The sequence below is a fragment of the Panulirus ornatus genome, chromosome 5, assembly GCF_036320965.1.
Source record: "Panulirus ornatus isolate Po-2019 chromosome 5, ASM3632096v1, whole genome shotgun sequence".
NCBI classification, from domain to species: domain Eukaryota; kingdom Metazoa; phylum Arthropoda; class Malacostraca; order Decapoda; family Palinuridae; genus Panulirus; species Panulirus ornatus.
In genome coordinates, this window is record NC_092228.1 from 7311094 (window position 1) to 7338261 (window position 27168).

At 41.6% G+C, this 27168-nt stretch overlaps 2 protein-coding genes across 8 annotated transcripts in view; one reads left to right on the forward strand and one right to left on the reverse strand.

Annotated features, from left to right (window-relative positions):
* Positions 1 to 11667, reverse strand: part of LOC139747788 (uncharacterized) — a 48276-nt gene extending 36609 nt beyond the window's left edge. Inside the window, exon 1 of one of the 2 annotated variants that reach the window (XM_071660362.1) lies at positions 11569 to 11667. The gene's annotated coding sequence lies outside the window, so the exon portion shown is untranslated. Of the gene's footprint in view, positions 1 to 11519 lie in introns of both variants that reach the window. The other variant, XM_071660361.1, reaches the window with a different exon arrangement.
* A 6595-nt stretch (positions 11668 to 18262) lies between these two features.
* The window catches only part of LOC139747840 (acetylcholine receptor subunit alpha-like), a 331403-nt gene continuing 322497 nt past the window's right edge, over positions 18263 to 27168 (forward strand). For 2 of the 6 annotated variants that reach the window (XM_071660365.1, XM_071660364.1), the window contains exon 1: positions 20495 to 21680. In XM_071660365.1, the coding sequence (XP_071516466.1) occupies positions 21126 to 21680 (555 nt within the window). In that variant the 5' untranslated portion in view covers positions 20495 to 21125. Of the gene's footprint in view, positions 18353 to 20492; positions 21681 to 27168 lie in introns of those variants that run through there. The other 4 variants (XM_071660369.1, XM_071660367.1, XM_071660368.1 and 1 more) reach the window with 4 other exon arrangements.

The window sequence follows — 27168 nt, forward strand, 5'->3', positions numbered from 1 at the left end:
GCAATACTGTACAGCAAAACCTGAAATTTAAGGAAGTCATGCATGAGAGACAAATGCAGGAGTATTGAAACCTCTGATGAATTATGAATTTAAATACAATGTGCATAAGAGCACTGCATGAAGAAGTACTTATTCCAAAGCTAATCTATGGCTGTCAACCAGTTTATACAGGTCATAGTACATAAGGTACATGAGACTCCTTGAACATGAGATAAAGTCCAGTAATGTACATACATATGATAAAAGGCTCCTTATATTGTATTCACCATTAAGCCATTATCTAAATGATTCTCCAACTTCTATTACTGTCAAAAAAATCAACAAAGGAAGAATTTAAATCAATCATCATTTCCCTCTGGTTGCCTATACTTCTATCTCTATTTTTTCTGTGGAAAAACAAATTACTAGTCTAGTCTTAGACAAGAAAACTGTAGTTTAAAGGCATAAACTTTTAACTATAAGAAAACCTATTTCCAAATTATTCTTCAGATGAATATTCAACAGAATCACTTTCTGTTCCCATTACTTTACTGAAGATATTAAATAAACCAACTTAACCAAACTAAACTCCCTAAATCAACCATGAATGTACATCCATCATATATATATATATATATATATATATATATATATATATATATATATATATATATATTTTTTTTTTTTTTTTTCATACGATTCGCCATTTCCCGCATTTGCGAGGTAGCGTTAAGAACAGAGGACTGGGCCTTAGAGGGAAAATCCTCACCTGGCCCCCTTCTCTGTTCCTTCTTTTGGAAAATTAAAAAAAAAAAACGAGAGGGGAGGATTTCCAGCCACCCGCTCCCTCCCCTTTTAGTCGCCTTCTACGACACGCAGGGAATATATATATATATATATATATATATATATATATATATATATATATATATATATATATATATATATATAAATACCTTCCACAGTGAGGCTTGATTCCTCAACCACTGGAATAAGAGGCAGTTATGTTATCCACTCAACCACCAGTGACATAAGAAAGGATCTGGCTATTCAAATACAGTGGATGAACATTCATTTGTCCAATATAATGGGATTATGGATCTCCATTGGTCCAGCTCCCCAAGCACGGCCTTCAAGTAAAAACTTTTTAGTGAGATTACTGATAACACAAAGGAAACCTCAACTTCAAATAAGTGCATAAAACCTGCACTTCATACAATCTATCAACACCTCCAACAATGAGCTTGAACCTCTCCTACCTTGGTGGATGAGGAATAGCGTCTCACTCATGGTGGTATTAATATGCTCTATAAGGTATGCATAGTTATGTGCATATTTCAAACTGTCCTAAGATATTCAGTGTTCCCTGTACTTCAATACCCTGCCCATGCTGTCGAGTTTATTACTGTATGGAAAGTAATGGAAATAAAGAACTCAAACTTTTAAATGCACTCTAGAAAGCGAAATATATAATTTGATAAGTATTTTGTTGGTGTAAGCTTAAGTGATAAGCATGCTCCTCTAAAATGTATTTATACCCAGAATGCTTCCCCCTTACACAGATATCTCTGGATTCATGTATGAAATGCATTCCTGGAAAATGCAATGCAAGCAAAAAACTGGAGTGGAGCCAATCTTATGACAAGATACAATGGGATTATGGGTGTGTACATTCCTGGTGGAGATTTCACATGATAATTTTCACATTAAAACATGGTTGAAATGTTAAAATACATACAGTAGAGTACAAGCACATTATCAATCTAAGTATGTAAATAAAATGGATAAAGCACAGAATATTGTATCTAAGTAAAATACAAATAATACACTTACCCAGAATGTATCAGGATCTTGCATAATAAGGGCAATGAGTATAGGGAGGGCATGGTGGAGTTGTGCAGATACAGAATCAACATCGCCTGGCTCTTTATCTAAAGAGGTGTTTCACGAATTTGTCCAAAGACAGCCGATTACTTTTAGCTTTGTGCTGAGAAATCTTCATACTTACTGGGATGTACTCTGATCATGATCTTTCATCCAGACTATACTGATCAGCTTCAAAGTGCCTCAAAATATCTGACTTTACATCCAAGCAGTTTTTTCTCCTTTTCTTCTTGCAAAAAGCACTAAGACTCACTTGAGTGCCTTCCACTCCAAGTTGTAGAGGTCTAAGGAGGTTGCAGGCATATTATAATGTAAGAATGCAGGTTGCACCACAATGTACAGAACAAACATCTTAAGAAACAAGAAACACATGGAACAAACTGGAGATTTTGCTACTATTAAAGAAAGCAAGTACATTAAAATAATATAAAAAAGGAGGTAACAACACCACCTGGGGACACATCAACACCATGCTGTATAACACTTCACATTATCTTCAGAATTTGGGTGCACCACAAGTTTATGTCTCTCTCTGGGTAAGTTGAGGCCTAGATCAATTGTTTCTTGGTTGTTATATTATTCTTTCACTTCATCAGAGAGATATGGACTTTCAAATTCCAATTTCAGTGTTCAAGCTGTATTTGTGTGCTTATAGAGGTGGATTTGGTAAGAGTACTAAGGCAAAATTATAATTTTTTTCTCTGAGTGGCCACTATTCGTTTCTCCTTCTGTAACAAACTTTGTTCATCAGCTCTTTTCAACACAACTTAGGGAATCTATAGGACATATACTGTGTTTTCTGGTATACTTCAGAGTTTTGTCTCCCTGGAATAATTACTTTCCTGATTACTGGTATTCCTGATCAAAATTCCTTTACTCTTTGGCCACAAAGCAAACTTATGGCATAATACAAAATATTCATTCTCGTTACAAAATATGATTGTGGTCTACAGCTGTCAAAAAACAGTTTGTATATCCTGTGTAGTTTGCCTATCTTCCCCAACCAGATGGTGCTAGGTATGCATAAGGTGCTGCCCCTATGCAAAGATTAACTGAAACTTCACACAAAAACAATGATAAGTAAATTAATAGCTGCCACCCTCTGAGTGATATATATATATATATATATATATATATATATATATATATATATATATATATATATATATATATTTTTTTTTTTCAAACTATTCGCCATTTCCCGCATTAGCGAGGTAGCGTTAAGAACAGAGAACTGGGCCACTGAGGGAATATCCTCACCTGGCCCCCTTCTCTGTTCCTTCTTTTGGAAAATTAAAAAAAATTGAGAGGGGAGGATTTCCAGCCCCCCGCTCCCTCCCCTTTTAGTCGCCTTCTACGACACGCAGGGAATACGTGGGAAGTATTCTTTCTCCCCTATCCCCAGGGATAATATATATAAATATATATATATATATGGATTTGTATGTAGCATTTATGGATCTGGAGAAGGCATATGATAGAGTTGATAGAGATGCTCTGTGGAAGGTATTAAGAATATATGGTGTGGGAGGAAAGTTGTTAGAAGCAGTGAAAAGTTTTTATCGAGGATGTAAGGCATGTGTACGTGTAGGAAGAGAGTTAAAGTGATTGGTTCTCAGTGAATGTAGGTTTGCGGCAGGGGTGTGTGATGTCTCCATGGTTGTTTAATTTGTTTATGGATGGGGTTGTTAGGGAGGTAAATGCAAGAGTTTTGGAAAGAGGGGCAAGTATGAAGTCTGTTGGGGATGAGAGAGCTTGGGAAGTGAGTCAGTTGTTGTTCGCTGATGATACAGCGCTGGTGGCTGATTCATGTGAGAAACTGCAGAAGCTGGTGACTGAGTTTGGTAAAGTGTGTGGAAGAAGAAAGTTAAGAGTAAATGTGAATAAGAGCAAGGTTATTAGGTACAGTAGGGTTGAGGGTCAAGTCAACTGGGAGGTGAGTTTGAATGGAGAAAAACTGGAGGAAGTGAAGTGTTTCAGATATCTGGGAGTGGATCTGGCAGCGGATGGAACCATGGAAGCGGAAGTGGATCATAGGGTGGGGGAGGGGGCGAAAATTCTGGGGGCCTTGAAGAATGTGTGGAAGTCGAGAACATTATCTCGGAAAGCAAAAATGGGTATGTTTGAAGGAATAGTGGTTCCAACAATGTTGTATGGTTGCGAGGCGTGGGCTATGGATAGAGTTGTGCGCAGGAGGATGGATGTGCTGGAAATGAGATGTTTGAGGACAATGTGTGGTGTGAGGTGGTTTGATCGAGTGAGTAAAGTAAGGGTAAGAGAGATGTGTGGAAATAAAAAGAGCGTGGTTGAGAGAGCAGAAGAGGGTGTTTTGAAGTGGTTTGGGCACATGGAGAGGATGAGTGAGGAAAGATTGACCAAGAGGATATATGTGTCGGAGGTGGAGGGAGCAAGGAGAAGAGGGAGACCAAATTGGAGGTGGAAAGATGGAGTGAAAAAGATTTTGTGTGATCGGGGCCTGAACATGCAGGAGGGTGAAAGGAGGGCAAGGAATAGAGTGAATTGGAGCGATGTAGTATACCGGGGTTGATGTGCTGTCAGTGGATTGAATCAGGGCATGTGAAGCGTCTGGGGTAAACCATGGAAAGCTGTGTAGGTATGTATATTTACGTGTGTGGACGTATGTATATACATGTGTATGGGGGGGGTTGGGCCATTTCTTTCGTCTGTTTCCTTGCGCTACCTCGCAAACGCGGGAGACAGCGACAAAGTATAATAAAAAAAATAAAAATAATATATATATATATATATATATATATATATATATATATATATATATATAGATATCTGGGAGTGGATCTGGCAGCGGATGGAACCATGGAAGCGGAAGTGGACCATAGGGTGGGGGAGGGGGCGAAAATTCTGGGAGCCTTGAAGAATGTGTGGAAGTCGAGAACATTATCTCGGAAAGCAAAAATGGGTATGTTTGAAGGAATAGTGGTTCCAACAATGTTGTATGGTTGCGAGGCGTGGGCTATGGATAGAGTTGTGCGCAGGAGGATGGATGTGCTGGAAATGAGATGTCTGAGGACAATGTGTGGTGTGAGGTGGTTTGATCGAGTAAGTAACGTGGGGGTGAGAGAGATGTGTGGAAATAAAAAGAGCGTGGTTGAGAGAGCAGAAGAGGGTGTTTTGAAATGGTTTGGGCACATGGAGAGAATGAGTGAGGAAAGGTTGACCAAGAGGATATATGTGTCGGAGGTGGAGGGAACGAGGAGAAGAGGGAGACCAAATTGGAGGTGGAAAGATGGAGTGAAAAAGATTTTGTGTGATCGGGGCCTGAACTTGCAGGAGGGTGAAAGGAGGGCAAGGAATAGAGTGAATTGGAGCAATGTGGTATACCGGGGTTGACGTGCTGTCAGTGGATTGAATCAAGACATGTGAAGCGTCTGGGGTAAACCATGGAAAGCTGTGTAGGTATGTATATTTGCGTGTGTGGACGTATGTATATACATGTGTATGGGGGGGGGGTTGGGCCATTTCTTTCGTCTGTTTCCTTGCGCTACCTCGCAAACGCGGGAGACAGCGACAAAGTATAAAAAAAAAAAAAAAAAAAATATATATATATATATATATATATATATATATATATATATATATATATATATATATATATATATATATATATATATGGTTTCGGTGCATTATTACATGACAGCTAGAGACTGAGTGTGAACGAATGGGGCCTTTGGTGTCTTTTCCTAGCGCTACCTCGCACACATGAGGGGGGAGGGGGTTGTTATTCCATGTGTGGCGAGGTGGCGATGGGAACAAATAAAGGCAGACAGTATGAATTATGTACATGTGTATATATGTATATGTCTGTGTGTGTATATATATGTGTACAGTGAGATGTATAGGTATGTATATTTGCGTGTGTGGACGTGTATGTATATACACGTCTATGTGGGCGGGTTGGGCCATTCTTTCGTCTGCTTCCAAAAGATATCAGCAATAATATACCAGAATAACGTAGTGTATGATATATAAACCCCCTAAGTTGTGTTGAAATGAGCAGGTAGAACAAAGATTGGGAAATATAATGAAAAGAATTGTAGCCAATAATAGAAAAAAAATTTACCCAAGTGCTCTTATCAAATCCGTCACTGTAAGCACAGAAATACAACATAAAAATCAAAATTATAAAGTGAAAACCATACACATATCATAAACAAATAATAAAAAGACCAAGAAACAACTGATATAGGTCTCAACTTACCCTGGATAATATAACAACCTTGTGTTGCGACTGTATTCCTACGATAGTGGAAAGCACTTTACAACACAGTGTTGATGAGTCTCCAAGCCATGTTGTTACGCCTTCTTTTATGTAGTTTTGATTTTCTTCCACTTATAGGAGCACAAACTCCAGTTCTTTAAAAGTCTCCATTGCTTCTTAATGTGTTTATGTAAAGTAGTTTCATTATGACTTGTAATATTATCATATTTACTGTGATTATTAATCTATCTTCATTGCCAATTTCAGCACATCCTTATTTTACCATCATCATATCTGAGTGACGATAAGACAATGATTGACGGCTTATTTGATTATTTGTTCAACTTCAACATATGAATAAACATAAACACAACAAGAAGGATAAAATCTATAAACAAATGAGATAATGACTGATGATGATGAGACTACTCTTGACTGCTTTAGGAACCAACTATTCAACTTAATTACAGTAGTAATAAAATATATGTGTGAATTAAATAATTACTTGGCTGCTTCTCCTTGACTGACTGCAGTTACAAAAACCAGAGATAAAGTCTCATGTAATTCAGAACAATGTCCTTGGGATATTTTCAACATTTCTAGGTGGACAAACTGATAACCTAGGGAAAAAAGCTCAAATTGATATTAAGGAACATGGTCTGTAGAGGAAATGCTGCTGTGCATGAAGAATTAATATAAATACATAGGTGCAATCAGACTCTCTGTATGAAGTTACACCATGAGAAAAAAGTCATGTTTGTCAAAGCTGTGATATATATACATATTTTTTTTATCATCATTATACTTTGTTGCTGTCTCCTGCGTTAGCTAGGTAGCGCAAGGAAACAGACGAAAGAATGGCCCAACCCACCCACATACACATGTATATACATAAACGTCCACACATGCACATATACATACCTATTCATTTCAATGTAAACATATATATACATACACACACATATACATAAATACACATGTACAAAATTCATACCTGCTGCCTTTATTCATTCCCGTCACCACCCCGCCACACATTAAATGACACCCCCCCCCCCCCCCCCGCAAGAGCACGAGGTAGCTCTAAAAAAAAGACAACAAAGGCCACATTCATTCACAATCAGTCTCTAGCTGTCATGTATAATGCACCGAAACCACAGCTCCCTTTCCACATCCAGGCCCCACAGAACTTTCCATGGTTTACCCCAGACACGCTTCACATGCCCTGGTTCAATCCATTGACAGCACATCGACCCTGGTATACCACATTGTTCCAATTCACTCTATTCCTTGCACGCCTTTCACCCTCCTGCATGTTCAGACTCCGCTTGCTCAAAATCTTTTTCACTCCATCCTTCCACCTCCAATTTGGTCTCCCACTTCTCGTTCCCTCCAACTCTGACACATATATCTTCTTTGTCAATCTTTCCTAACTCATTCTCTCCATGTGGCCAAACCATTTCAATACACCCTCTTCTGCTCTCTCAACCACACTCTTTTTATTACCACACATCTCTCTTACCCTTTCATTACTTACTCGATCAAACCACCTCACACCACATATTGTCCTCAAACATCTCACTTCCAACAAATCCACCCTCCTCCGCACAACCCTATCTATAGCCCATGCCTCGCAACCATATAACATTGCTGGAACCGCTATTCCTTCAAACATACCCATTTTTGCTTTCCAAGATAATGTTCTCGCCTTCCACACATTTTTCAACGCTCCCAGAACCTTCATCCCCTTCCCCACACCGTGACTCACTTCCGCTTCCATGGTTCCATCCGCTACCAAAGTCACTCCAAGATGTCTAAAACACTTCACTTCCTCCAGTTTTTCTCTATTCAGACTTACCTCCCAACTGACTTGTACCTCAACCCTACTGTACCTAATAACCTTGCTCTTATTCAGATTTACTCTCAGCTTTCTTCTTTCACACTCTTTACCAAACTCTGTAACCAGCTTCTGCAGTTTCTCACCCAAATCAGCTACCAGCACTGTATCATCAGTGAACAACAAATGACTCACTTCCCAAGCCCTCTTATCAACAACAGACTGCATACTTGCCCCTCTCTCCAAAACTCCTCCATTCACCTCCCTAACAACCCCATCCATAAACAAATTAAACAACCATGGGGACATCACGCACCCCTGCCGCAAACCGACATTCACTGAGAACCAATCACTTTCCTCTCTTCCTACTCACATACAAGCCTTACATCCTTGATAAAACTTTTCACTGCTTCAAGCAACTTGCCTCCCACACCATTTACTCTTAATACCTTCCACAGAGCATCTCTATCAACTCTATCATTACCTCCTCCAGATCCATAAATGCTACATACAAATCCATTTGTTTTTCTAAATATTTCTCACATATATTCTTCAAAGCAAACAACTGATCCACACATCCTCTACCACTTCTGAAACCACACAGCTCTTCCCCAATCTGATACACTTTACATGCCGTCACCCTCTCAATCAATACCCTCCCATCTAATTTCCCAGGAATACTCAACAAACTTATACCTCTGTAATCTGAACACTCACCTTTATCCTCTTTGCCTCTGCTCAGTGGCACTATGCATGCATTCCACCAATCCTCAGGCACTTCACCATGAGCCATACATACAATGACTATCCTCACCAAACAGTCAACAACACAGTCACCCCCTTTTTTAATAAATTCCACTACAATAACATCCAAACCAGCTGCCTTGCCAGCTTTCATCATCTGCAAAGCTTTCACTACCTCTTCTCTATTTACCAAACCATTCTCCCTGACCCTCTTACTTCGCACACCACCTCGACCAAAACACCCTATATCCGCCACTCTATCATCCAACACATTCAACAAACCTTCTCCTTCTCACATCACCACTACTTGTTATAACCTCCCCTTTAGCCCCCTTCACCAATGTCCCCATTTGTTCTCTTGTCTTACACACTTTATGTACCTCCTTCCAAAACATTTTTTATCCTCCCTAAAATTTAATGATACTCTCTCACCCCAACTCTCATTTGCCCTCCTTTTCACCTCTTGCACCTTTCTCTTGACCTCCTGCCTCTTTCTTTTATACATTTCCTAGTCATTTGCATTATTTCCCTGCAAAAATCGTCCAAAAGCCTCTCTCTTCTCTTTCACTAATAATCTTACTTCTTCATCCCACCAGTCACTACCCTTTCTAATCTGCCCACCTCCCACACTTCTCATGCCACAAGCATCTTTTGCCTATATATATATATATATATATATATATATATATATATATATATATATATATATATATACCATGGAGACATCACACACCCCTGCTGCAAACCTACATTCACTAATCACTTTCCTCTCTTCCTACACGTACACATATATATATTTATTAAACTTGACTGTCGTTTCCCGCTTCAGCGAGGTAGCTCCATGAAACATACGAAGAAAGGCCCGGCCACTCATATACATATATATACATAAACGCCCATATTCATACATATACATATCAACATATATACATACAAATACACAGACATATACATATATACACATGTATATATTCATACTTCCTTACCTGCATCCATTCCTAGCACTACCTCACCCCACATGACGGCTAGAGACTGTGTGTGAACGAATGTGGCCTTTTTTGTCTGTTTTCCTGGCGCTACCTCACTGAAGTAGGGGGTAGAGATGCTGTTTCCTGTAAGGCAGGGTAGCGCCAGGAATGAATAAAGCCAAGCAAGTATGAATATGTACATGTGTATATATGTATATGTCTTAGTATGTGTAAGTATATGTTGATATGCATATGTATGAGTGCATGTATGGGCATTTATGTACATAAATGTGTATAAAAGTGGATGGGCCCACACCATCACCAATTCCTCCCTCCCTCTCTGGTCATACATCCTGGGTGGAGGATGATTTTGTTAAGTAATATAACCACTCAACTCCACCATTCTCCCACTTCATACCTGCCATATCACCAGCACAGCCTTTCTGATCAACAATAAAACTTTTTTCCATGTATATTTCTCTCCAGTAGCCAATAATCTTTATTCTGCAAAGGAAATTAACTAATCATTGGCAACTGTGTGAGTGGTTTCATCATGTGCCTGATAACTTTCTCACTATGTCTAAAGGCTAGGAATGGACAGACAAGAAAACCTTTCTGTAGAGTAAATCAAAGGCATAGTTCTGATTTACATCTAAGTATTTTTCCCTGGTTTTCATAACTTTCATTAGTCCTTGAGAGGCTTAGCCAACTAAGCATTTAATCCATACAGTATATACTGTGCTGACTAATCAAGTTTAATGAATCATCAATACAGCTACCAGTCATCATCACATCACTGCTTATTGCCTTACTGAGTCATATCAATAACAAAGGTGACCCTAGGTCACTGTATTGACTTGTCATCATCTCATTTGTTGGTAGACCATAACTGAGCACATTTCTTTTTTTTTTTTTGTGTCTAAGTCAAGATGTTGAATAATTATTTGTATATATAATCATCACACTCAACTAAAATCATGGTCAAACTATGGATGTGACAAGATCAGTAAAGAACTGCTTATAATCATAATGATATACAGCAAACTTTATGATGAAACTACAGTAAATAAACATCCTCAGAAGCAATGGATACATGTGGGACAAGGTGGAGCTTGAGCTTATATCACAGTCAGCAAGAACATCAAAACTATACAAAAGAAGTAACATCACCACCTGGGGACATGCGTCAAAAATATGCTGTAAAGGACCTACCACTCATTTACGTATATACTCTCTACAAGTTTGCTGTATCACCCTGGATAAATAAAATTCTATATCAGTCAGTTCTTGACTGTTCTATCATTCTTGAAAGATGTTATTTCCTTGGAGAATCAGTCTTATACTTTACTCTTTCGGTATTCAAGCTATATTTAAACTGTGCTTAAGGATATGGATCTGGTGAAAGCAATGAGGCAAAATATCGTTTTAACCATTAGAAATTTTCTTTTTTTTTTTTGTATCAAGCTGTGTTCCATCATCTCTTTTCAAGACAAGATAGGCACTTCAGATGGCACACACTGTGTTCATCTCTAACACTTCGGGATTCTGTCACGTCCGGGGCCCTCCTGACACCGGGAAATACCACGATGGTATGCTTTACAGGTTAACACATCATCCACATTCAAAACAGCGATACACTGAGCCGCCCACGGTTAAACGATATATTTGATAATAATCGTAGGAGAAGAATGTTCCAATCGCGATGGGAAACGGAGGGAAATACCGAATACCCAGGGAATGTTAGTAGTCAGGGAGGAGGGCGAAGAGCAGCAGGACGCCCTCCTCATGACACCGTATGTTAATCCTTATCTTCGTATGAATGTCACCCACAAATATTTTGGATGAAGCAATTACCAAATATACATCCTCTCACCTTGCCAAATCTCGTGCAAAAAACACTCTAAATAAAAAAATAGACGTACAAGCCTTCGCGACTTAGGATACGCTTCCCAATTCCACTTAATCGAGTGTCAACATTAGGGATTTCAAATATATGAAATACATTTGTTACGAGGATTTACACTATCAAGCTATAACTATTGTAAGAGCATCTTATTCTGTGATGAAAAATTATATCTTTCACCACAAATAGGAATCAGATACATAATAAAGGGATAATGAAGCTAAATATGACCTATTCGTCACACAGGGAGACCCCACACAAGCTCAACCATCAGGTATATAGACATGATCAATGAATTTTATCCTATCAAAATATTATATGATAAAGATCAGACTGAAAGTACAATAATTTACAACTGCAATGTAGCATGGCAGGGCCTGTGGAGGTGTTGAGAGGAACTGGTTGACATAGTAACCAATCTGTTGCCAATGAGACATGGTTGACTTAACCACTCAGTTGTCAGGTTACTTCTTCGGTTGTGTAAAATTTAAACAAGATATAAATAATGCAGTAGTGACTTTGCATACTTCTCTATCTTATCTCGTAGAGGGATGATAAGATTTAAAAAAAAATCCAAAGCTCTGAAACTTGGTACACAAAACAGCTTTAAGCAGCGGCTCAATTAGTCCATGTTAAAGTCATATTACAATCAAAACTCGACATCTACAAGAACAAAATTAGCAGATTATTTTAATCATAATGAAATCCAGACTTTTGATTAAGAGGACAAAAATAGATATATCACCTAGAACATTTGCCAGAGCAAACATTGATCGCGCAATTGCATCCAAAGAAATTATCTGAAAATAGAATTTATCTGGAGAGAGACAACAATGAATCTTTATTAAGAATATTTCACTACATTGATCGTGATGGTCACGATCTCACTGTATAATATCAAAGTGGCGTATGGATGAAGAGGAGTTTTAGGTATGCATGTCAGTATGTGTGACTGATGTGAAATCTAAAGTGTTCTTGACTGTCGTTTTCTGTTGATCTGTTCATTTTAGGGATATCTCTAGGAAATTCAAAAGTCTGTGATGTAGATAAGTGAAGTTAAGATATAGGGCCAACGCGTGTTAAGCTACCTTACCATAAGCAAATATTGTCATGTCAATCAAAGACACACACACACACACACACACACACACACAAAGTGCTATGGCGATTCTTAAATTTTCTCTGGTAAATTTCCACTTTAAGGGCACCATACGAGCAACTTATTGATTTAAAAGAAACACTTAACAGTGAATTCCCCATACTTAGCAGGAATGATTTAAACTGACAGAGGTGATTTAGATTATCAATCATTAATCTAAGGTAATAGATAGTGAAAGTGGGGAGGGCTATGACGATCAGAGACAATATGGAGTAAAAGGAAGAGAGACATTTACAGAAATCAACAGGCCTTATGAAAACTTTACATAGCTTCCCGTAGCAACCAGAATTCATAATATTTTTGAAAACAAAAAAAAGATATGTTGGCATTTGCATTTAGTTGCAGAAACATTTGTTCGATGAGTGTTTTCCCCCAAATGTATTTCTATAACATTAAGCAATGATAGATATGTTACGCCTTCTTTTATTACATGACCTTATCTTTCTTTAAGATTATGAATGCTTTAGGTACACACAACATCTGGTGGTGAGTTCCATCTTCCAGTTACTGTTTGGGAACCTGAATTTCATCACATTCTTTCTTCCCCCACCATATATGTTTGATGTTTGCTAAGTGTGTTTAATTCTTCCAGCCGCTTGCACTTAATGTAGCAGATGGAAGATGAGGTATATTTATGGTAGAACAATGATTAAGGTAAATCTCAGGTTTTAGTCATGTTGGGTAAGGTCATCATAGCTTCTGTTGATTAATCCCGGTGTTTTGCCGACTTTTTTTTTTACCCGTTTTTTATTGACCATTTTAACCTTTTTACTAATTTCTTTAGAGGGAAAAAATAATGTTCCGTATTAAGATTCACGATCTAAATCATTTCCTCTGAGTATAGGAAGGCCATTAATATGCCTTTCAGTAAAATGAACAAATAATTTCTGCGATGCTCCTACTGTAGCTTTATTTTAAACTTTTCTCTCAATCTATTGTCATCAGTCGGAAATGACAGCATGTGTGATCCTTCTTTTGCCCCAGTCGCCTCGTCTCAATACATCTGCTGGACTAAAAGGTCTTTGATCTGGACATTATAGACGGCGAACGAAAGGCCTGCCGTCTGGTGGTGAGGTCCCCAAACTCTCACCGGAGGCATCTCTGGCCGCGTTACGGGACTTACCCTCCTTGGTAGCCTAAGGTCCAACGAAATCTCGGAATAGATGATCAAACAGCTGTTTGTGTGACTTTGTATTACCTGGAGTAATTATTCTACATTACGTCTACAAAGTTTACATGATATAAGGTTGGTGGATGTCACTTACTGTATACTATACCTAGGAATTTCAATAAAAGAAAGTAAGATTTATAGAATTATGAATGTCAGTAGATTTGTTGACCCCCCTTGATGGCGTTAGTCCAAGGACCCTTTGTGATTATGTTAAAAGTTGCATAGGCTAGGCTAGGCCAGCACTCTAAATCGGGACCCTAGAATGGTAAACTTAAAGTCATGTCTGACAAGTGGAAGAAAAATAGCAATTGACATGTAAATGAGCTATTGACTACGTGGTCCTTAGGATTGTAAACGTAAAGGTAATTCAAGATGTTTGTATCATTTAACTTCTAGAGCTACAGGGCCAAGACTTCTTAAGTAACCTATGTGGTGTTTTACAAAAGCCATGAATGAACTATTTCGACTACCTAACATATTTAGATTTCTATATCTAATGTATTTGTAGACCGTTTTGGTTGATTAATAAAAGATCGGTACCTAGTGTCATTTGACAAGTTTATCCACATTTCAATTGCCTTGTCTAAAAGTAATTTATTGTTAGTGTTGAAGGAAAGTGTCGAGTACGTTACTAGTTGGGTGGGATTTCATCTTTACCTGTTTGTGGACGATTATCTCAGTGTTTTACTGACATTTGCCAAACACATTAGACATTTGGTGTTCGTGTCATATATTTGGTGCCATAATGAACATTGTTTTATGTCCTGATTATAATTAGATCAGTGTTTAAAGAAATTATTTTTTCTACGGTGGTAGGCCCATAGTAGCGTTTCTTATGGCTGGGCTAGTGGGGATGAAACAAGATATTAATTTAGAAAACTATCATCATGATCGAACACTTGATAAAGACTCATTAAAGAAGTAATATAGATTATCTTTTTCCCCATTTCTAAGTGGATCGCATACGCAAACCTGTACATTCTATCCCGAGCTGAACTTTTTTAAGTCAGGTAAGTTACCGTAATTATGGTAAGGGTAGGAAGCACTTCAGTAATGTACGGTAATTGACTCTCGTAAAGCGAGTTTATTGGTTTATGTTGCAACATGTTAGAATGCTTAAAAACCCACTGCTAAACTCTCTTGCAGTATAAGAAAAACACCCAGGGATGCGGCGACAGATGGTGGGTGTGTTGGAAGGATGAGTTGGCGAGGAAGGCGCAAAATTGAAGGTTGTTTTATGGAACTGTTGAAATGGGAGAGAGAAACCGCGAACTGGAACATAGAAGGGGGAATCGCCTGTGGTCAAAACGAGCACATTGTGTGCAAGGGGAACGAAATTGGAAACGAAAGAGTTCATGAAAATTGGAAATAATATAAAGGTAGGAAGATTGTCCCGGAGAAAGAAGGCAAGCAGAAGTGAAACAGAATTATGCTGGTATAAAATCTGAATAAGTGGTGAGGCGAGTAAAAGATGGAGTGAGAGTTGTGATGGATGAGGGATTGGTAAACGTTATAAGATGGCATGAACTTCACCAGGACTATCAAAGAGAGAAAAGAATCAAGTGTGGAGGGAAAAATTGATCTTAAATGTCCACTTTATAAAAATGTTTCGTGACGAATAATTTCGTTCTGGGTGTCTTAGTAATTTGAGGTAAAATTTGATCTGGTTCATACTAAAAGAAAGGAAAGGCTGGGTCAAACACTCCAATATTGTAGATATATATATATATATATATATATATATATATATATATATATATATATATATATATATATATATATATTGCAAACTTAACTAGGCTTAACCGAAACCCAATCTAACCTATCCTAAATTCCGATATCCTAGTTGTAACTTATACATTAACCACAGAATCGGAACAAGCCTAACTTAATCTACCCTAAAGTTCCGGTACCCTAGTAATCCTAGTTAGGTTTGTGATATATATAAATATATATATATATATATATATATATATATATATATATATATATATATATATATTTTTTTTTTGCAAACTTAACTAGGCTTAACCGAAACCCTAGCTAGCCTAAATTCCGCTATCCTAGTTTTAACTTGTACATTAACCACAGAATCGTTTCCTATATATATATATATATATATATATATATATATATATATATATATATATATATATATATATATTTTCTACTTTAACCAGAATATTTAGATCCATCATCGGAACGTTAACCACTTAGTTCAAAAAGTTTATTGACCTTTGAAAGATGATTAATGTAATCTGCAGCAATTTGCTGCGGGAGTTGAAATCCTTCGCTTCCCTGGTCATAAACAATCGATTGCTCATTACTTCCAAATGAATAATATTGACCAATAGTAGTCTCTTGGATCGATCGTATAATAAGGTTGCTGTGATGAATCTAAGTTTTTTCCATTCATGTTATCGGAGAGGTTTTCAGATCCTTAGGAAAACCTGAAGACGTAGAAACATGCTTCCTGCCTACATTTGTCTCTTTCCCACATCTCAAGAGGCACTTAGCTGAGTTACGTTGGATTTGGATCATAAGGAACCATCTCAGGAGGCTTTTAGCTGAGTTACGTTGGATTTGGATCATAAGGAACCATCTCAGGAGGCTTTTAGCTGAGTTACGTTGGATTTGGATCATAAGGAACCATCTCAGGAGGCTTTTAGCTGAGTTACGTTGGATTTGGATCATAAGGAACCATCTCAGGAGGCACTTAGCTGAGTTACGTTGGATTTGGATCATAAGGAACCATCTCAGGAGGCACTTAGCTGAGTTGCGTTGGATTTGGATCATAAGGAACCATCTCAGGAGGCACTTAGCTGAGTTACGTTGGATTTGGATCATAAGGAACCATGTCATACATCTTTGTATGTTCTCTCGGATGTTTGCAATTTTTTTTTATCTGGTTGGTTTCATTGATTGGATTGGATTTTCGTGGTGTTCATGATATGCAGAACTTAAAGTATTAGTTTTATGATCGACATTGATTAACTGTACTGAATTTCAGGTCGTATAGATATCCGAACTTCAAGGATTTATCTTGATTAATAGGTACAGATGAGTTCTTGATACAGTTTTGTGAGACACCTCGATGCTTAGATCTTCATTGTAAAGATGCATCTAATTATGTCCATATACATTTGCGTGTATTTATGTCTAAGAGTGTATTTATGGTCACTTTAAGGCTAAGTTTGGATTTTGTCTGATTGCTATATTTTTGTGAACTCTTGCCAGATTATTCTCAACTGAACCGAAGGTTAGGTTCATTATGGTAGAGCCAGTTTACGCATATTTACCTTTGAGTGTGCAAGCTCTATTTTCTTTTTTTTCTAAATTCTTTTCGTTTTATTGAAGAGGTAGCGAGGCTTCAAATCCCTTTCTTCCTTACCTCAGTTTCATAAGACATATTACACAGACGCATGACACAGCTTACGTGCCAGGAAATTATCCTCTATAATCTGGGCTGAATTTTGATCCTGCTTGGCAAGGAAGCCTCGTATCTTTAACCTTTTGTCAGTGCTTAAGGTTTGGAGACTGGGATGAGTATCTCGTTTATATACAAATTTACAGAACTTAGCTGCATTTTGGATTTTTAATCGAACGTTATTGTGATTGCTCGTAGTTTTGATATTCTTTTTCTGAGACTAGATGACACATCGACCCACAACATTGTTGAATAATGTTTGATTTCATTGAAGTTCAAAATTTCTTTGATCAGACACTAGTAAGATTTTTTTTTTATGAGTTAGACGTGAAGTGAATAAGGGAGGTTCGTCCCCGATCGATAGCTTTTATTTAAGTCCCAGGTCATATAACCTATCCAGATACAATCCTCCAACGTAAAAAAGATATATATATATATATATATATATATATATATATATATATATATATATATATATATATATATATATATATATATATATATATATATATATATATATATATATGTATATAGGTTTTATCCATGCATGTTCCCTTCTTTCCTTGTAAGGATTGTATTACATTACTGTGATTTTGTTTTTTATATAACCGTTTCTTGTATTTATTCAGAATTATTGTTCAGATGAGCGATAAAGGTCAGGTCAAACGTGAACCCATAGAATACAGCGTATGCCTAAGGGTTGTGCCATTGTGCTCTGGGGTCACGGTGCTGTACAGAAGTTATTGGAGGTGCTTATGGTTAAGAAACAGAATTTCAGGAGTCATTGGAGATTATTTTAACTAAGGACCATAAAGATTTATTGGTTAAAGTCAAACCAACACAATTTCCTATTATATAATGCTTGCCCAACTGTACAGATAACTGATTTCTCTCCAGAGAATAGGGTTTCCGCTTGATTTCTACCAGAAATTTGTTTTTCAGAGCGAATTCTTCCTCGGTGAAGCTGCAGGATCGTCGCTAGAATGAAAGAAGGTATATGGGGTGGCCCGGTGTGGGGTGGAGGCTGCGTTCCTTCCAGTTCAACGGTAAAGCAATGTTATTGTTATTAGTATCATTATTATCATATTATTATAAGTACTATTATTGTTATTCTTTTATGGCCACCATGAATTGTGTGTAATGCTTTTCCCGAAGCTAGGCCGGTTGAGGAGAGAAAATGTACATGTAGACATTCTAAAGAAATGTCTCTCGCAGTGTGGTTGGTGGTGGCCGAGCCTGAGGTGAGTGGGCTCTCTCGCAACCTGTGTGTGTGTGTGTGAGTGAGTGCGGGAGTTCTCGCTATGACTTCCATCTGCCTAGCGTGTCGTAACCTTTCATGTTAGGGTGCCTGTGTTGATACCAGTTTCATTTGCTTTAAATACAGCAAAGGAATTTATGAAGTTTAGGAAGTAATATAAGAGGTTCTGGCTTCAAATTATATTTATCATGTAGTATAAATGCAGTTACCTTTATATACTTAAAAGTTGAAATTCGGAAATGCCTTTTGTGTAAACGGGATTGCCCTAAACATTGCTGAAAGAGAAACAGAGCCATCTCGTGTTGCGAAGTTCAACTTACTCACAGAAAACGTATTTGACGTTGACCGTAAACTTAGGTTTTAACAGTGTGCCGTTGCCACGATTTTGTAATAATAAAGACTACATTTATTACTCGGGAACTACAATCATTATTGATATTTTGAACTACCAGAGATGTCTCTGTTATTATTACTAATGGTATTACCAACATACTCATAGTACAGTAAATACCATTTGAACCACCACCAATTCTGTCTAAAACGTGTACTGCATGTACTATCTATTCTGTCTGTTAACCCTGTGACCTGGTCCTTCAGGGTTAAGTCAGAGCTGAGGCCTTCAAACCCCAAGGTTCTTATCGTTGTATGTACTATCTATTCTGTCTGTTAACCCCGTGACCTGGTCCTTCAGGGTTAAGTCAGAGCTGAGGCCTTCAAACCCCAAGGTTCTTATCGTTGTAATTAAGGGAGCAAGCGGCAGTCTTTCCTTATAACCTGAATAACGACCTCAATTAACAACTTTGGGATGTAGTACATATTGTCCTCTCGTGTAAGACCTTCCCAGGTTCTTTGTCAAGTAGGATTACTCCTGCAAGAGGACCTTGTATTACGAGAAAGAAAAAAAAATAAAACACTAAGGGCAAAACATTCGAGACTTACTTTGAGACGGACGCTCTTTAGGACCTTACCACATCACGACGGAGTGCACCACTACTGCATCATCTGTATATACTGACTGTTATTGGCACGGGTGCTGCTAACCTGGAAACATCGCCGGCAACCCTAACATCCTCTCACCTGTAACTAAGACCCACTTTTTAAAGTTGAGAGCAACTGACCCTTGTATTTAGCCAGGAAAAGGGGACCATGTTGTTGGCCTTGGGTCTACGGCGTGATCGAGGGATCTTATTATCCGATACCTTGTAAGTAGTGGGGCTGATGTGTGACGTTCCTCGTATATCAGGGGAGGCAGGTGTTGGAAGGTGTGAATGGCGACCCGTCAGGCGTCAGGCTGGACGGGAGAGTTTAATGTTGTAGGTCAACTGCAGCGATGATGTTTGTTGGGGTTGATGTAGTCCCGGCAAGATTTTTGGGTTAACATTTCGTACGCGTTTACGTGAAAATACTCTCCATAAACCTCCAGTTTCGTGTCCGTATGGTGTTGTAGTCGGTCCGTCTGTGTGTATGTGTGGTTCTCACCAGCTGCCGTGCCTCGTCGTCTGTACCCCAGGCAAGTGGAGTGTTTAGGCAGGGTGGGTAATGTGTCCCGCTCTTCTCTCCCGGTGGAATAATTGAGGAGTGGGCGCTCATGTTGCCCCTCCCCTGGTCAGTGGCAGATGGTGACGTGGAGAGGGGTGCCCCACACCCCATGCTACCACCCCAGTTGGCTCCCCTCTCTCTCTCTCTCTCTCTCCTTCCAGCTGGTGGAGAGATAAGGTGCTGGTGAAGGTGTTTGGTGTGGCGGAGGAAGGAAGGAAGGGGATGGGTGGGAGGTCATATGTCCAGAGAGTATTGGTGCACCGCTTCAGGAGGAGGAGGAGGATGAGAGGGCTGGAGGTGTAGGGCGGAGGGTGCCGGGCGCCGATAGCTGGAGTGTCGACGGTGGGAGGGAGGGAGGGAGGGCTCATGCGCAGCGTCCGCGGCGGCTCTCCTGTGTGTGTGACGGAGGAGAGGCAGGCCAGTGGCGCTGCACCAGTGGTCGCGAGGGGCCGTGTGACCCGGCGCGCTCTTCTCTACTGCTGGCGGGGGTTTAGGGCTTCCTTCTTACACTTCCACGCCCCGGACATAGCCTGCCCCGCGGACCCGGCCTGAGGGAGGAGGTGCTGTGACTAGTGAGGTGCGGGGGGTTGTGTTGAGCCAGCCAGGGGGAGAGAGAGAGAGAGAGAGAGAGAGAGAGAGAGGGGAGACCGTCCGGGTATAGTGTGTGTCTCTTCCCCACCACGACCCCCGAGCCCCCACCCCCTGGACCAGTGAGGGGCGGCAGGAGCCTTGGCACCACCACCTGTGTGACGGACGGGACGACGGACGACCATGCCGGAGACAGGGTCGTGGCGGCCCGGGAGAGCTTAGGTCCGACCGGCCCGACTAAAGCAGAGCTATTGTAGCGGGTGTGCAGGGCGAGCCCTTAGTGAGGAGGCCGGAGGCCCCGCCACCCCACCACCCACACCCCCACCACCTCCCCCAGACACAACCTCACATGGCGTAGCCGGCCTCAACCTCCTCCTCCTCCTCCTCCTCCTCCTCCTCCTTCTCCTCCTCCTCCTCCCCCCCTCCTCCTTACCATGTCAGGCCAGGCCAGGTCGTGCCAGGGGCCTCGCCCCGGCCAGCCACCTGTCTTGGCCCACACCCCAGCCACACTCTGCCCCTGGCCACCCAGATCAGCAGGGGTCAGGCTGGAGCCCAGGTCAGCCTGCTCCCACCTGGGGGTATCTTCCGAGGGTGGCAGGGGCGGCCAGGAGGGCGAGCCCGCCGCCGCCGCCCACACACCAGCAGGAGCAGGCCGCCCCGGGTCAGGACAAGCAGGGGCGGGGCGGCCCTCCTGCCCCTGGCCAGCAGGAGCAGGAGAGCAGGACTGTGAAGGTTCCCCAGGCAGCAGCAGCAGGAGCCCTGCCGCGGTCCGCCCGCGGCCTCCCGCCTGCTGCTCGCACAGGCTCCTGCTGGCCAGCTTCCTGCTACTGCTGAGCTCCCCGGCGCCCGCTGAGTGCGGCAACCCGGACGCCAAGCGGCTCTACGACGACCTGCTCTCCAACTACAACAAGCTGGTGCGGCCCGTCGTCAACGTCACTGATGTCCTCACCGTCAAGATCAAACTTAAGCTTTCCCAGCTTATTGATGTGGTGAGTACCTGTACCCTCCGGCTGTACCCTGCCCTCTACCTGTACCTTACCCTCTACCTGTAGCTGTACCCTGCCCTCTACCTGTACCCTCCGACTGTACCCTACCCTCTGCCTGTAGCTGTAACCTGCCCTCTACCTGTACCCTACCCTCTACCTGTAGCTGTACCCTGCCCTCTACCAGTAGCTGTACCCTGCCCTCTACCTGTACCCTCCGACTGTACCCTGTCCTCTACCTGTAGCTGTACCTTACCCTCTACCTGTAGCTGTACCCTGCCCTCTACCTGTACCCTCCGACTGTACCCTACCCTCTACCTGTAGCTGTACCCTGCCCTCTACCTGTACCCTCCGACTGTACCCTACCCTCTGCCTGTAGCTGTACCCTGCCCTCTACCTGTACCTTACCCTCTACCTGTAGCTGTACCCTGCCCTCTACCTGTACCCTCCGACTGTACCCTACCCTCTGCCTGTAGCTGTAACCTGCCCTCTACCTGTACCCTACCCTCTACCTGTAGCTGTACCCTGCCTTCTACCAGTAGCTGTACCCTGCCCTCTACCTGTACCCTCCGACTGTACCCTGCCCTCTACCTGTAGCTGTACCCTGCCCTCTACCTGTAGCTGTACCCTGCCCTCTACCTGTACCCTCCGACTGTACCCTTCCCTCTACCTGTAGCTGTACCCTGCCCTCTACCTGTACCCTCCGAGTGTACCCTACCCTCTACCTGTAGCTGTACACTGCCCTCTACCTGTGCCATCCAACTGTCTGTTCCCTGCCCTCTACTTGTATCCTCTAGCTGTACCCTGTACTCTACCTGTACCCTTTGTACCTTCCCTCTTCGTGTACCCTGCCCTTTACCTGTACTATTTACCTGTACCCTCTCGCTCTGCTTTCTGTACCTGTATCTTGTGGCTGTACCCTGTGCACATGTACCCTGCCTTCTAGCTGTTCCCTCTGTACCTGTACCCTCTGTATCCTCTAATTGTAACCTCTTTACCTGTACCATGCGCTCTACCTGTAACTTGATTCTGTACTTTCTGTATGTACCATGCCCTTTACCTTTACTCTGCACTCTACATGTACCTTATGTACCGTGCCCTCTACCTGTACCCTTTGTACCTGTACCCTCTACTTGTAGAGCCTCTGTACCTGACCCCTGTCTGTACCCAGCCTTCTACTTTACTGTATCTGCCTTGAACTTATACCTGTTGTACTTCATCGTCTGTGTGTGCTCTTTCTACCTGTCTTCTACCTTTCCCTTCTACCTGTCCTCTACCTGTGCCCTCTGTATTTACCCCACTTCCTGAACCCTGTCTTCCTCGCTCTTCCTGTGTCCTTCGTCTCGGACCCCCTGCCTTGTACCCTCAGTGCAACTGTCTATACCTGTCTCCCTGAGGTGTACCGTCTGTACCTGGCTTCGTGAGGTGTACCGTCCGTACCTTGCTTCCTGGGGTGTACCGTCTGTACCTGGCTTGCTGAGGTGTACCGTCTGTACCTTGCTTCCTGAGGTGTACCGTCTGTACTTAGCTTCCTGGGATGTACCGTCTGTACCTAGCTTCCTGGGATGTACCGCCTGTACCAGGTTCTCTAGAGGGTACTGTACGTACCCGGCTACTCCTCCTCCCCCTCCTCCTGGTGTACCGTCTGTACCTGGCTCCCTGAGGGGTGTACCGTCTGTACCTGGCTCCCTGAGGGTGTACCATCTTTGTGCTTTTGCTTTCAGGGCAGTTGATTGTGTCTCGTCGCTGGACCGTACCGTATACCTGTTCCATCCCAGGTTCAGCTGGTGATAGTTGACTAGGTCATGGCCATCACCCTTGACCTGACCCCCTGGCTGAGTTCGTTTGGCACGACTCCCTGACCCGGCTTGCTCCCTTGCCCTCCCCAGCCCTGGCTCAGCTTCCAGACCTGTCTCTCGTGCGGCTGGCCTAACTCCTGTAACAGAAGTACTCCTCCTGGAAAAGGCCTTCCAGTCGGAATGTTCCAGTCTGCTCATCCTACACAGGATCATACAGCAGTGAACCACGCGCCATGGAAGGTGTCGACGCCGAGACCCCATACATGATACACCGGAGATACATATAATGCCAGACATACGCCATACATTCATATTGTAACGTGCATTCATACACCACATCCAACGTGTATGGCGTACCCTACATGGAACGTGTCGCGTGTCATACACTATACACCTTATTGTACCCCGCAGTACATAAATACACCATGCTAACCTTATACAGCTGATTCGCCTCATACAACACTCCCATTCTTCACAATACAGGCATTCATACATGATAGTCACGTGCGGTTTGTTGGTACACACCGTGCAACAACATACATTATATGCTTACCATACATCGCCATACTCACCTGGGATATGCTCAAGTCATACGACACCGTTTCATCGTACACTGCATTCTTCATCATAGACCATTCGCACATCATACACTACACCACGCTTGCATCATACACTGTTTTTTTTTTTTACATCATACACCATAGTCATGTTATAGATCACAATAACACATCCACCACACTTCGTATCATACTGCACACTGAATCACATCATATCACAGCATACACCCCACGCATCATACACCATATCACAGTATACATCCCACGCAACATACACCATATCACAGTATACACCCCACACATCATACACCATATCACAGCATACACCCCACGCATCATACACCATATCACAGTATACATCCCACGCAACATACACCATATCACAGTATACACCCCACACATCATACACCATATCACAGCATACACCCCACGCATCATACACCATATCACAGTATACATCCCACGCAACATACACCATATCACAGTATACACCCCACACATCATACACCATATCACAGCATACACCCCACGCATCATACACCATGTCACAGTATACATCCCACGCAACATACACCATATCACAGTATACACCCCACACAACACACACCATATCACAGCATACACCCCACACATCATACACCATATCACAGCATACACCCCACACATCATACACCATATCACAGCATACACCCCACACAACACACACCATATCACAGCATACACCCCACGCATCATACACCATATCACAGCATACACCCCACACATCATACACCATATCACAGCATACACCCCACACATCATACACCATATCACAGCATACACCCCACACAACACACACCATATCACAGTATACACCCCACACACCATACACCATATCACAGCATACACCCCACACAACACACACCATATCACAGTATACACCCCACACATCATACACCATATCACAGCATACATCCCACTCATCATACACCATATCACAGCCTACACCCCACACATCATACACCACATCACAGCATACACCCCCACACATCATACACCATACCACAGCATACACCCCACTCATCATACACCATATCACAGCATACACCCCCACACATCATACACCATACTACAGCATACACCCCACTCATCATACACCATATCAAAGCATACACCCCACACATCATACACATTGATACAGCTAGATCATACACCACACAGGCTTCATACTCATAAACGCCTGTGACATCATACTGCAAATGCATCATACACTGCATTCGTTCCATACATCACACAGCATAGAGTTCGTATTACACATCACACGCACAATATACATCACACTAATCACCATACAGCGTTCCCCAGGCCATACACCCACATCCATGCTACAACCAGAGTACATGTGAGGTAATGAGGGTGGGACACAGCGAGAGATGGCCTCATTATGACTATTATCCAGCAGGGGATAAAGCTACTGGAGATGAGAGAGAGAGAGAGAGAGAGAGAGAGAGAGAGAGAGAGAGAGAGAGAGAGAGAGAGAGAGAGAGAGAGAGAGACCTGGGAGTTGACATCGTCCCTTTGACCTGCGGCCAGAGTCCCACACTGGGACCAACTTTCTTTTGGCTGATGTTGTGAACAGCTTTCAAAGTATAGTAGTAATGAGGTAGTCAACAAGCTGCTCCCACCCTACATAAGGCCAAGACTAGAATACGATTCTCCAAGTTTGGTCCACCGCGCGGAAAGAAGGATAAAGAGCTGATAGAGAAGGTCCAGAGGAAGGCGACAAAAGATGGTACCAGAGTTAAAGAGAGCTGAGTCACAGGGAAATGGTTAGAAGAGGCCTTAAGGATACCCACCTCGGAGAAGAGAAGAGTTAGGGGTGACCTGATCACAACCTTTAAGTTATCGAACCAGTTTGGTGGAAGCTAACTGGACAGTTCTTCGAAAGATGCAGGAGATAGAACAACCAAGAGGTCATAACATGGAATTATTAAGCTACAGACTCGTCGTCGAAGATGTAAAGATGTTCTTCCAGTAACATAAAGATTTGCGGATGAACGGAATAAAGTGAATGAAGTTGTGAATGCAGACAAGATAGAAGTTCAGAAAGTTGTATGAATCGTGGAGAATGTTCAAAAGAAGTTCAGAAAGTTGTATAATCGTAGAGAATGTTCAAAAGATGGGTGGGTTTGGTGTCCACGAGTGTAGAACTCCCTCCCTGTAGTGTGCATGTAGCTAATTACACCACCAACATACTCGTCTACATCACTCTACATCACACATTACTTGCACATCATACATCATACGCAACTCTCGCCCATCACACCCGTCATGCACTTTATACACGTACAGTGCATATACACATGCTCCTCGCAACACCCACGCCATACACCTTACTGACACACACATACCGCTCGACATACAGCATACACTTCATCACACTACGCCATACAGCATAATTGACCATGATCTTCAGTATTCAAGCATACAACACCGTCATATTATTGTACACCTTACTACACATGTATCATACTTTTATGCCAGATTTACATCATACGTCACTGCGCCATACACTATACCTACGCATCATACACCTTATGTACATATTTCATGCCACCCCTACATCACACACACACACACACACACACACACACACATATATATATATATATATATATATATATATATATATATATATATATATATATATATATATATATATTATTTTATTTATTTTGCTTTGTCGCTGTCTCCCGCGTTTGCGAGGTAGCGCAAGGAAACAGACGAAAGAAATGGCCCAATCCACCCCCATACACACGTATATACATACACGTCCACACACGCAAATATACATACCTATACATCTCAATGTACATATATATATACACACACAGACATATACATATATACACATGTACATATATATATATATTTTTTTTTTTTTTTTTTCATACTATTCGCTATTTCCCGCGATAGCGAGGTAGCGTTAAGAACAGAGGACTGGGCCTTTGAGGGAATATCCTCACCTGGACCTCTTTTCTGTTCCTTCTTTTGGAAAATTAAAGAAAAAAAAAAAAAAAAAAAAAACGAGAGGGGAGGATTTCCAGCCCCCCGCTCCCTTCCCTTTTAGTCGCCTTCTACGACACGCAGGGAATACGT